This window comes from Mixophyes fleayi, chromosome 3 (assembly GCF_038048845.1).
Source record: "Mixophyes fleayi isolate aMixFle1 chromosome 3, aMixFle1.hap1, whole genome shotgun sequence".
Classification (NCBI taxonomy): domain Eukaryota; kingdom Metazoa; phylum Chordata; class Amphibia; order Anura; family Limnodynastidae; genus Mixophyes; species Mixophyes fleayi.
Window position 1 is genome coordinate 272,012,513 of NC_134404.1, and position 13,804 is coordinate 272,026,316.

Below are 13,804 nucleotides of genomic sequence, written 5' to 3' on the forward strand. Positions count from 1 at the left end.
CCTTTATATTGCATGTTATTTCTGTATCAGCTGGTTACATTGAGAAGCTGGGAACTTTCACATTCAAAATGTGCGCATATAAGAGTCAACAATACAAACCTTTTCCTTGAAGTTTGCTTTCTGCTGTGTATAAGAATATGTATTTGGCTTGTGGAAGATGTACAATGTCCTGTAAGTCAAGGTAGAAAAAACATGTTAATAGTTTTCTCTTTTCAGTCTTTTCTGATTATTTGGCAACGGCAAGTAGATTATTTCTATACATTTATACAGTCGATTAACCAGATTACCAATTCTACGCACACAAAAGCTTATTTTGTTTATTTTCCCTTCATTCCATCCATGGACATCAGGTATAAAGGTAAATAGCGAAAAAAATGCAACAAGACAACTGCAAAAAAACAGCAATGTCTATTTACATTTGCCATCATCTTTTAAAATACAGAACTTTCATTGACTGGAATAAAATAATTCTATTTTTTAGTGCAGGTAATAGTCTGTGGGCAATTGCATTTACATAACTTTTGTGGAACTAATCAAGTCAAGATCATAAGGCTTTCTAGTATGTTTGACACACATTGTAATGCATACTGAATGAACAGTAATGATCAAAGCACTCAAAAATGACATAATCCAAAGTGCCAATACACACATGTATTTAAATTAGTATTCACTAAACATTGCTCTGCTTCATTCTCAAAGCAGTTAGACATGTCTGACATGTGTCACTATTAGCAATACTTTGAATGTATTATAACTAACAGTATTAACCGTATTATAAATAATTACGAAAGCAATTCAAAATCAGGTCTCAAACTAATATCAAAGTATTACCCCCAGAATCCAAAAGCAGCCACAAAGATATCTTTCAGGACTTAGTGGTTGACGATATATGTAATTATGAATATCAAAATCCCTCCAGTATTAACTTTACTAAAAAGGAATTCGAAGCTCTAAAGGATCTCAATAACAAAGATATAGTAATTAAACAGGCTGATAAAGATGGGGGCTTAGTTATACTAAATAGAGTGGACTATGTAAAAGAGGCTGAAAGATTGCTAGGAGACACATCTTCATATTTATCCTTGAATAATGATCCCACTTCTGATTACGTATTAATTCTAAGAGAAGTTTTAATAAAGGGATAAGATGATTTTCAGTTTTTAATGCTAAATAGTCCCATTATTCCAATTTTTATCATCTGCCTAAGATAAATCCTTGGTCAATCACACTGGTAGGCTAATTATAGCAGGCAAATAATCCCTTATGTCCCATATTTTAGAGTATGTAGACATTTTTCTGCGGATGTGTTTTATCAATCCCAGGTAATATTTAAAAGACACGACCAATGTAATACACATTTTTAAAGATTTTAAATGGTGCAAAGATTTGTGGGTTACAATAGATGTACAATCTCTCTATACATCCACTGAACATCAAAAAAGGCATTGAGGCCTGCAGACAATGTTTGAATTCTGACCCTATTCTCACAGAAAAACATAGGGATTTGATTTGTGTTCTAATACTTTTAATTCTCACCCATAATTATTTTAGGATTTTAAATAAGTTTTATCTCCAGATATGCAGAACCGCTATGGGAATGATTTTTGCGCACAGCTTCACCAATTTTTTTAAGGGAAGATGGGAACAAGGGTATATATACAATCTGAACCCCTTTGACAAACACATTATCCTATACAAGACATATATTGATGATATCATATTAGTGTGGAAAGGAGATGTGGCAACTCCATAGATTTCTAGAGTACATAGGGAATAATGATTAAAATTTGAAATTTATGGCCAAGTATGATCAGTCAGAAATTGAGTACCTCGACTTGGTCTTGATGGGGAATGGAGATAAAACTACTACTAAGAATTTCATTGACACAGTAGATACCAACAACTGCCTCCATTTCAAAAGTGGCCATGCCAAAAAATGGAAAACTAATATCCCCTTTTCCCAATTCCACAGAATAAAAAAGAATTGTAGTGAAAACACAATGCAAGAAATTATCTACTTATGCAGACAGATTCAGAAAAAGGGGATATCCAGAAAAGTCTGATATCTGGAGCAATCCCTTTCTGAAAAGGGACCCGATGTTAACCCACATTCTGCCTGATAAGCCAGTTATTATCTTCAGAAATAATCGCAACCTAAAGGATATGTTGGCCCCAAGTATGTTGAGAGAGGAAAAACTATTAGACACATTCCTAGATATGAAAGGGTTTATAAAGTGCAATCATTGCAATATCTGCAAATGTTCCAACCCAATAAAGAAAAATGTAAAAAAAAAATGTAACAACAGTAAAGAGTATACAATAAAACAACTTTTGAATTGCCTTACTACCTGTTATTTATTTATTGGAATATTGGAATTGAATATATAGGTAAAACAAAGAGAATATTGAAACCCTTAATCCAGGAACACGTGAGAAACATAAGAAATCAAATAGAAAGCCACTCTATATCAAAACATTTTATGATAAACATAACTCAGATCTGCAATTTTTACATTTCAAAGCCCTTGAACATGTTGAAATAGGTTCAAGGAGGGGTGATTTACAGACGAAACTGGCACAAAGGGAATGTACTGGAGTTATGAATTAATAACATTGTCTACCCGAGGCCTGAATGAAGGTTATGAAATGTCTTAATTTTTATGATTTTTTATGATTTTTACAATGATTTTTGCGATGCTTATGATTTTTTTAATAAATCATTGTAATATATGTAGTTATAATGTGCATGCTCAGAAAAACAGTAGGAGGTAAAATATCAACCTAATTGTTGATTCGTGAACTTTTAGTGTTTAGGTACATTATTCCAGTCTTATGAAGTATGTAGGTTTGATTTATTTTAAATGGTATTTTAATTGAGGTATTTACAGCACTATGATATATGAAATACTGAGGTGTTAACAATATTTTTAATTACCTTTTATCTCTGGTACCAAATTAATATTAATGAATTTTAAGAAATGTAATACATTTATTTTTATCATTTCATAGTAAGTTATGCCTTTTATTAATACTAGCTTTTTATTTTATATATATTTTATAACATTTTATTTATATACATTTTTATGGTTGGCTTGATGATATTAAGCCTATATTGTTCTAAATATTCTGTTATATATACCTTGGCACCAATTGCTATTCTTTCTAAAGATATTGGTCCATTATGTGAATATCGCTATTTGTCTCTTAATTTGGGTTACTATTAAACTAAACGCACCAAAGTGAAAGGTGCATCTGTGCAATGTTAGATACGAGTTGCAAAATGGTGCCCACCTTTAGAAATTTACATGCGCAAAATGACGTTTGGCATTGCGAGTCCGCATGCACAAAATGGTGTCCGCCGTTATGAGTGCACAGGCGCAACATGGTGCTGTGCATTACATTAACCAAGGAAGATCTGAACATCTGAAACTCGACACACATTGGACTTCAAAACCATTCTTAATATCACAGATAAGCCTTTATGTACTTTAATATTGTGAGTGCATTTGTTGTATGTTTTTTGCTGATTAAAAATGTTTTGAAAATACTATACCATATGGGCCCAACATCTATTGTATATACATATACATATATTGCAGAATTCTTCTCGCAAAAGATGGGGAATCCAGATACATACAAACTAAGGGCCTGATTCATTAAGGATCTTAAGTTCAGAAACTTCTTATTTCAGTCTCCTAGACAAAACCATGTTACAATGCAAGGGGTGCAAACTAGTTTTCTGTTTTGCACATAAGTTAAATATTGACTGTTTTTCATGTAGCACACAAATATCAACTTTAAATTTCAGTGTACAAATAAGCTATCAAGTATTTGTGTGCTACATGAAAAAACAGTCAGTATTTAAATTATGTGCAAAACAGAATACTAATTTGCACCCCTTGCATTGTAGCATGGTTTTGTCCAGGAGACTTAAATAAGAAGTTTCTGAAGTTAAGATCCTTAATGAATCAGGCCCTAGAAGTGCCCGAATTATACCTAAATCTGGTACACATATATTACCATTACTCATATCTTCGGACTATACCTTGAAATTACTGCACTATTAGGAGCCCTACTTCTCTCTCTCTCTCTCTCTCTCTCTCTCTCTATATATATATATATATATATATATATATTAAAAGCACACAATAGATATAAAAACAGCGCTAATAACCACAACGTAACCACCAATGTAAATCACTGGTAAAATGATGTACCAAATAAACACAGTCAGTCCCGGAGAAAACACATAGCTCATTTAAGAGCGGCAGCCTTGAATAACTTGGATCCAGATGGTTAGTCCGGAAGGGTGTAGTAACTGCGAATAGATAAACAAGTATGGAGCCCCAATGTGTAGTATTGTGAGTAATTTGGGAAGATATAATAAAATGCGTACCATAAAGATGAAGTCAAAGAACATATGGTAGATAAGGAGTTCCTCTTCTGAGGTGATATCTCCCCCTCTCCAATATATGTCATATTGACGTGCCAGGTACCTACACTGAAGGGGATTTAGCCGCTACCGAGAGTACACTTCACATTATCTGATCCACATTGTCGCTACTGTTGGAGAGGGGGAGATATCACCTCAGAAGAGGAACTCCTATTCTACCATATGCTCTTTGACTTCATCTTTATGGTACGCATTTTATTATATCGTCCCAAATTACTCACAATACTACACATTGGGGCCATACTTGTTTATCTATTCGCATATATATATATATATATATATATATATATATATATATATATATTTTTTATTGTTACAGAGTCAAGGGTGATGTGTATGATAACAGGTATATTGCACCAAGATTTCTAACATACTGCTTTTAAAACCCCAGGAGCATATGTATAATATATATATATATATATATATATATATAGAGAGAGAGAGAGAGAGAGAGAGAGAGAGAGAGAGAGAGAGATACACTAACTGAAATCCCAAGTTTCTACGTTATCAATGAGTTGGAAGTAACTGTCAATACTTTAAAAATGATTAGCAACATAGGCGCTCTTCCAAAACACCCAAGAGGGAGGCAGCTGCCCAGTGTTGTTTTTGTTTTTATATTATCAAAATCCATCCAGTAGAAGGCTCAAAACAGGCTCTCCGGGTCAAAGTTCTGGCATGCGGAAATCAATGGGAGTTCTGATCGGAACCTCAACCCTCTACTATGTCTTTTGGGATCAAATGTTACCAGCCTGTGAAATTTTTGTCCAAATCCATCCAGTGCAAAGCTCAGAACAGGCTCCCTGGGTCAAAGTTTTGCCTAGCGTACACCAACAGGAGGTCCAACTGGGACCCGAATCCTAATAAAAAACCTGGCCAGGATCCAACTGAACCACCTTGCTTTGGTTTCATTCCAATTGGTGTAGGAGTGTTTAAGATAGTCACCAACAAACAAACAAACTTCTTCTTTTATATATATAGATGTTATTTGATTCCATCCAGTGGAAGGCCCAGAAGAGGCTCCCCAGGTCAATGTTCTGGCCAGCATGCACCAACGGGAGGTCTGACCGGGACCTTAACCCCCTAGTATGTCTTCTGGGATCCAATTTTACCAGACTGTGAAGTTTTCATCCAAAATCCATCGCGTGGAAGGCTCAGAACAGGTTCCCCGGGTCAAAGTTCTGCCTAACGTACACCAACGGGAGGTCCGACCAGGACCTTGACCCCCCTAAAATCTGGCCAGGATCCAATTAGACCACCTCACATTGGTTACATCCCAATCGGTGCAAGGGTGTCCGAATGCATAACTGGACAGACAAACAAACCAAATCCATCCACTGGAAGGCCCAGAACAGGCTTCCCGGGTCAAAATTCTGGCCAGCGTACATGAACGGGAGTTCTGACCAGGACCCTAAACCCCTTACAACCTGGCCTGGATCCAACAACTGGACCATCCCGCGTTGGTTTCATCGCAATAGGTGCAGGGGTGTCGAAGATATTTGCTTAAAAACTTCTTTTATATATAAAAATAATTTACTTATAATTCTGATTTGAGCGCCGCTATTTATTATTTATATATATATATATATATATATATATATATATATATATACATACATACATATACATTTATATATATATATATATATATATATATATATAGAGAGAGAGAGAGAGAGAGAGAGAGAGAGAGAGAGAGAGGGGGGGGGAGAGATAGAACAGTTTTCACTGCATTTTGTATTCAAACATTCAATTATGTTTTCTTGTTTTAACTCAGGATACTTACATTAAAAGGCTACAGTGATTATAAAATCATACATTTATTGTTGACCTAAACAAACCTAGGATGGGAGAAAGTAGAAGGAAGAAGAAGAGGAAGCAGAAGAGGAAGAGGAAGAGGAAGAAGAAGAAGAAGAAGAAGAAGAAGATGATGCCATCATGTCTGTATATTAATCTATGTCCCTTTATTACACAACAGAGTCTAATACGAAGTAGCTAGCCTGGTGGTCCTGAATTGGTTAAACACCACTAAATAAAATACAAGTTGAAAAAGCATTAAAAATTGTATTAATGTTTTTAGAAATGTACTTACAAGTTTCCCTTGCTCCTTGACCTGACAGGCATTAAGGCATTTCACTTCACCTGTAAACTTTTAATTTACAACAGTGCTAAAGTGTATTCTCTATAAGCCATTACAGGTCCAAATGCCTATCAATAGACAAGGAAAGCTCCCCAATTATTAAAACCTGCTATTTCCCTTATTATATAATAATGTATTAGGGCATTAAAATATATTTTGTTCTCCTTTTCTTCTTTAGAACATCAATTATATGTGCTATATTATAATGAGACAGCTCTTAAGCTTTCAGGTTCATCTCTCTCATTCTACTATAATGCTGCTCATGCATGACAATTTGATGGTGCAACGTTACTGTTTCTAATGAATATTCATGCATCTACTGATAAGGTCATCAAGATAGCAGAGGGGCAAAGAAAGAAGGTAAGAAAGTACCTAATGGTCTCCATATTTACCTACTGGGGTAGTTAGTCTAATTTATGGGATGGGTGGGTGTGTTGAAATGGGGAACTGACAGGTAAAATTAATTTTCAATATATATTTGTGAAAGTTACGAGCAATACTCTTATATAAAAAATCTGCAGTTTGCGTGTAGTGGTCCTTAATACGCAGTCATTTGCTGGAGTTGTACTAACTTTTTAAAATCAGTAGTCAGCAGCCTCACAAAAATCACCCAAAATGAGAATTACAAGGATACTGTGTATTAATATTCCATGAACTGTAACTATTAAAAACTACCAGCTGTTAATTGTGGTGTTATTTAAAGACTTGATAGCAATACTTTGTTGTATCATTTATTTATAGTTTGCACAGGTCCTCAGGGTAGGTATGTGTGAAGGACAAGTTTTCAGCATTATATGTTTTGGTTTAATGTGCTACTTCAAAGTTGTATACAATACTTTCACTTCTCAAATGCAATTAAAGAGAGTAATATTGAAAATTGTAAGTGCTCTTGGGAAAGAGGTGAAGGATGATGCTATTTTTTTATCATTTCAACTAACACCTCGCATTATTTGTAACAATTCTTTAAATAACGATTTTAGCTATAATGCAAAGGGACTGTGAAATTAACATAATTTGAAAAGCTGAAAATGTAATAAACTCAACAAGAAGAACGTTTCTATAGATTTGCATACATTTATTTGTATTTACTTTTGTCTTTGAAATTAGCATGAGCAAGAACCAGTATGAAAGCATGATTTCATACACTGGAGGTCATTTATGAATAGTGGTAACAGATAAAGATGATGTTGTCCATGACAACCAATCAGATGTTTGCTTTCCTATTCTACACTGTACAAGAAAGATTACAAAGATAATCAAGTTACTGTGTGCAAATCCACCTTTTCCTTTGCATCAGTTTTCAGAAAAGCCATGAATAAACATGAATTTTTAAAAATGTATACCTTTTGGAACACAGTAAAGTCTATTTACAGTGTACATTTATTAACACTTACGCAAAATCAGCTGAAAATCCTGGTCACTCCCTAAATGTTGGGGGGGGGGGGGGATCTATTGGACTAGGGGCCTGTGACACTGTAAAACCTGCACATGCTCAGTGGGTTGCAGGGTGAAGTGCTGATATTATTAGGTTTTACTTACATAGGCAGAAACCTCATGATGAAAAGTTAGTAGTCAGCCATTATTTCATGAGGGAAAATGGATGCTGTTACTATGAGCTATTACGGGGTCACATAACACCCTACAGAATATAAACTCTAAGATACACATTATTAGTCTAGGGGAGAACACTGGATATGTGCAAGGACAAATTACTAATCTACAAAATAGAGTCTACTATCAGGAAAAAGTCTACACATTATAAATGTAACATTTCTGTGGAGCGAGAGTGGAGCCATGATGCCTTGTAATGTGTAGATGAGCATCGTAAAGCTCAAGGCAAAATAGTGAGACATCAAGGCGGCAAGTTAAAAAAAGCCAAAGGCGTCTCCGGAGGTAGGTCCTGGAATATATGTACGGACACCAGTTCACAAGCCAATTACCTATAAAATGGCACCCAACTAGTGGCTCTACAGATCTATGAAAACCGCAAAGCAAAGTTATTGGTTCTGGGCTAAGTAGGACAAGCCTGTACAGTCGACCCAACCAGAGTAAACACCTTTGTTACACTACTCTGAACCTACAGGGATGATGCCCCACCAAAGCATTTGAGAAAATCCGAGACTTCAGACAAATTTATTGTGTACTTGTGAAAGGGAGAGGTCTTTAAAAAAAATGTAAAAGGACTGTGACAAGCAGCAGGGTGTGTGTGGGGGAAGGAATATGTGCAACTTTTATTCTAATATCTGTGAAGAAGCAATGGTCAGAGCACCTGTTGTTTACCACTTTATAGAATCTTCTTTCCTGCAGTAGGCCAAATGGAAATACAAACATTTTAGTACACATGCGCAGTAAAGAAATCTATATTTTTACTCCCCACTCCAAATGAGGCCCTATGTGCGCAGTCTGATTATTTATTTGTGGGTCTGTGTAAATATTTTTTAAAGGAAGCCTTGGGCTTTACGAAATAAATATTCATGTTGCCAACACAATGTTGTAAGCTGTGATATTGCATTTATTCATGTGATGGTTACACAACCATTACATGTAAAGTTGTATGATGAGTGAGGGGGCGTGAATGGAGAAATACAGAAACAGAATAGTCTAATAACCCTCCAGAGTGTGACTGAAGTTCATTAATTTAATGGTAGAAGAATGTAATGCCCTCTCTGGAGTAGGTGTGGAGCCATGCCCTTAACATTGCATATCTGTGTTATTTTTTCTCTGGTTATGTCTCAATATATTGCCTTATGTTGTCTTAGCGCTGTCCATCAAGATTATTTAAGGCTCATTTGGGTGTGACTTACAAGTCAGCGCTAGCTAGATTTAAGCCCCTATACCTGGGAGGTGAGTGCATTTTATTTTATCTGTATTTCAATGTTGTTTGATATATATAGGTCAGTGCATATAATGAGATGCCCTTAATGCTGGGATGCAGGCTTAAATGTTTTAATCAAAATATGAACTAATACCTCATGTTTTCATTATGCTAGATACACACAGATATGCAGTGTTAAGGATAAGCGCTGACAACTTTCTTTTTGTTTTGCATACATATATGGGCATCTATAGTGCCATGCAGCTGGTACCATATATAATATGGGATATACTGAGTGCGGGCTTAATGCTACGCAGCTGGTACCATATATAATATGGGATATACAGAGCACAAGCTTATTTTTCCTCTAAAGCACAGTAACTATGCAAGAAGACAACACAACCAAAAAGACCAGGGACAACTCAAGGTACAGCATAAAGGATAGCGGGCTAATGGGTGAACGAGATCATGGCAATGTGTGAAAATGTGTTCCCTCGCAGTGCTACTGATTTAACTATTAATTTGCAAATATGAACTGTGCGGGAGCGAGATGTATAAATGTAAATAAAGTTCTGTTCATTATCATCACTGTGGAGCAACAGGCAGCGTTCAAACTGCTAGAAGCCCAGTGAGCCTTGTTTTGCAACCTTCAACCCCATCCATCTTTATGCCCTCACTCTAACTGCTACTGAATAAGAGAATATGACGTCTCATCAAGCAGAACATGATTGGAAACCCGGTTTCTGCATAACGTTACTGTGCACTGCAGGACATCTAAGTGAGATCAGAGGAGGAGAGTACAGTAAGCAACACGTGATCTCATTTCTTCATCCAAGGGAAAGACTGTGTTTCCTGGCTGACTGAAAAGGTGTGCAGGCATTTTGGGTGCTGTGATATTATTTAGTGGTCATTAATTGTAATGCAATAATCAATAATTGTCAATTAGTAGAAGGTGGTCACTGGTACTCCCACTGAGAGCTGGTTGGGGATATCTGGGAAGGTCTCAGCGGCATATGGAGGTAAGTGGAGAGTTTGAGTCAGCTTGTACAGGTATGAAGCACATGTTCAAGCATTTTTAAGTGAGGGTGTGATGGTAAGTCGGGGTGCTGAGATGATTTGGGGACTGTTTGGCATTTTAAGAAAAAAAATGTTTATTTTTAGGGTCGAGGAAATGTGCAGAGAAAGAAGTGAGCACAGTGTGTGTGTACTTATTACTGAGATTGCGAGCAATGTGTGATCCTTTTGAAGGTTAAAAGGGATGCATATGTGGCCCTTGAAGTGTATTAAGCTACCCATTATTGCTTTAGATCATCAAAGAGGGATGACTTGGCAACCTTTTATTTGTCACCAGGAGATCATACTGTAGTAATACTCCTGAATCTGCATTTAGAACTTATTTTATTGTAGTCAAACCTGCATGAGCAGAGACACCTGCTTGCCACTGTATTTTTGAGTGTAAAGAACCGAGCTAGACCTGAGCAAAATGTTGCAGTATGTCTCTAGAGTTACGTGCTTATGCCAACAAGTAAACAGTGGGTTACATAAAAAATCAATGACATATATATTTGGGTATTGATCCAAAAATTGAAAACGTCCATCAATTATTAAGTAAAATTTCTTACTGCTAAAGAAAAAACATGAACAAAAGACATTTTATGAGAATGCAAAGCATACAAGACTATGACAGTGAGATTGCAATACGACTCACATATCTGCCAACCTTCTGTTTAGGTTCGCATCAGACTGGCTTACCTGCGAGAGGCTCTGTTCCTTTTTGTTGGTCAGCAATATACTTCATTTTTAGTTCTCAAATAGTGTATTAAGACAATCCATTTGGTCTGTTATTTTCATTGTTACACTCGTAATATATATGTGTTTTCTTGACTTTTTCAATTATGGTCTCAATATACTATTGCACTCTATTGTACTTACCATGTTTTGCCTCCTTTCCTTGCTCAGGGTGTTGCGTGGGTGGAACCCTAATTCTTCTTAACCCCTCACAGATTAAATATTTTGCCACATTCTTCCCTCCGTGGCTAATGCTCAGGCCCCGTTTCTCAGGCTAGTTCTGTTCTCACTCTCCCTTTTTTCCTGTCTTCACCAGCCCCTACTTTCCCTATCTTTCCCCTTAGTTACTCAAGAGACACATTCCACGGTCACACTGTCTGTGGGTCGGATCATAGCCCCTATTTTTCTTCCATGGTGCACTATTCCGGTTCTATCCCGCATTGGTGCTTAGCTTATGGTTAAATTTTTCTATGTGAAGGTTAAGAGTCTTATAAAGTGTTTAGAATGATAAAAAAAAATGAATGATGAAGTAAAAAATGTAAAGTAAAAATATTAATAGTATATATGTGATTCAAATTGAAATAACCGTGAAAAACAATAAGACATAAACTAACAAAAAATGAATAAAATGTAATTCCATGGTGTTACAAATCAAAAATTGTTTGATCTTTTATGTTCTCATGTATTATTCAGTGTATTCCTTTTTGGACATAAACTAACGAAAGATGAATAAAATGTAATATAGATTGTAAGAGCAGTTGTTAATTACGATAATTTCTATTCCTGTTATTATTACAAAAATACAGAATAACTTTTATAGTCATTAAAACCAGATGGGGACATACTTCCCATTATAAAGATTCTTCTAGTTTCTCTTTTGAGTAGTTCACTATGTAAGTTACCCCCCTCTACCCCAAAGTAACTTGCTCCATGGCATACGCTTTAATTAGTTTTGGATCATTGTTATGAAATCGCATAAAATGTTTAGCAACAGTAGTAAGCGTTTTTTAATTGCTCTGGTCTCTACATGTATTTTTTATGTTATTGACATGTTCTAATAGGCGGTTTTTAAAAGGACAACTCGTCATCCCGATATACTTTAAATCACACGGACATGTTAGACAGCACATAACCCCCATGGTGTTACAATTAAAAAAAAAATTGATCTTCCATGTACTCTCATATTTATCAGTGTATTCCTTTTTGGGAATAGTAAATTGGCAGGCTTTATATGTGCCATATTTAAACAATCCTTGAGGTCTATTGTCCAATCTTGTGATCGGACTCAAGTGACTGTGGACTAGGTGATCTTTTATATTTTTAACTCTTCTCCAGCTAATATTGATTTTGTCACCCAAATATTGACGTAAGTCCACATCAGGAAGCAAAATATGCCAATGTCACTGAAAAAAATGTAGTCAGATCTTTCCACTTGGCACAGTAGGTGCCCATCATTCTGACTTTGGAATTGTCTTTTGTAGGTCTGGTATTAGAGTAAATTAAGGTTTCTCTGTCTCTTAAGGTAGTCATGTTTTTGGCACTCTGTATCACTTTCCTACCATAACCTCTTTGTCTCAAACTCTCTGTCAGTTCTTCCAATCTTTTGATGTAAGTTTCATTGTTGGAACAATTCCTCATCATTCTTAGGAATTCCCCTTTGGGGATTCCTTTAATGACAGAAGGAAAATAGTGTAGGATGCTGTTGGTCGCAGTGGGTTTTCTGAAAACATCTGTTTCCAGAGAGCCATCCCTTGTTTTATAGATAGTAAGATCTAAGAAATTATTCCTTGTTTGGTTAATCTCAGAGGTTAGTTTGAGATTTAATGTGTTTTTATTAAGGATTTCGGTAAACTCAAGGAAAAGGTCATCGCTTCTTTCCCATAGGATGAGGACATCATCGATGTATCGTAACCATAAAAATATATGGCTAGTGTATATCTCATGTTCCCCTGTGAAAACCACCTCCTTCTCCCACCAACCAAGAAACAGATTTGCATAGGTTGGGGCACAGCATGTCCCCATTGCTGTGCCTCGTAACTGTAGGTAGAACCGTTCATCAAAGAAAAAATAGTTTTTGGTTAACACAAATCTCAATAGTGTTATTAGAAAGTAATTGAATTCTGTTCTTACATTCATATCCAAAATGTATTTGATTGCTGAAAGTCCCTGGTTGTGATTTATGTTAGTATACAATGACTCTACATCATATGATGCCAATTTGATATCATCATTAATAACTATACCATGTAGTCTGAATAAAACATCTGAGGTGTCTCTGACATAGGAAGGTAAACTTAATACATATTCACGTAGGTGAGTATCCACAAATACACTCGCATTTTCCGTAAGTCCGCCAATTCTGTATTTTAGGCAGGATGTACATAGTTGGTATCTTCGGGTTTTCAATATATAGAAAATCAAAATCCTTTTTGGTAATGATTCCTTCTTCATATGCTTCCTTGATCATGCTTTTATATAGATTTAAAAAGTTGGCGGTAGGATTGAAAATGAGGTGTCGTTAACATGTTTTGTCATTAGGCTGACAGTATATCTCGTTTTTATATCTGTCCCTGGGGAGTAAGACGATGTTACCCCCTTTGTCTGAGGGTTT

At 35.9% G+C, this 13,804-nt stretch overlaps 1 protein-coding gene across 1 annotated transcript in view; it reads right to left on the reverse strand.

Moving 5' to 3' along the window:
• ADGB (androglobin) overlaps positions 1-13,804 on the reverse strand; it is a 259,425-nt gene that overhangs the window by 82,270 nt on the left and 163,351 nt on the right. Inside the window, exon 17 of the mRNA XM_075203593.1 lies at positions 100-169. Within this exon, the coding sequence (XP_075059694.1) occupies positions 100-169 (70 nt within the window). The remainder of the gene's footprint in view (positions 1-99; positions 170-13,804) is intronic.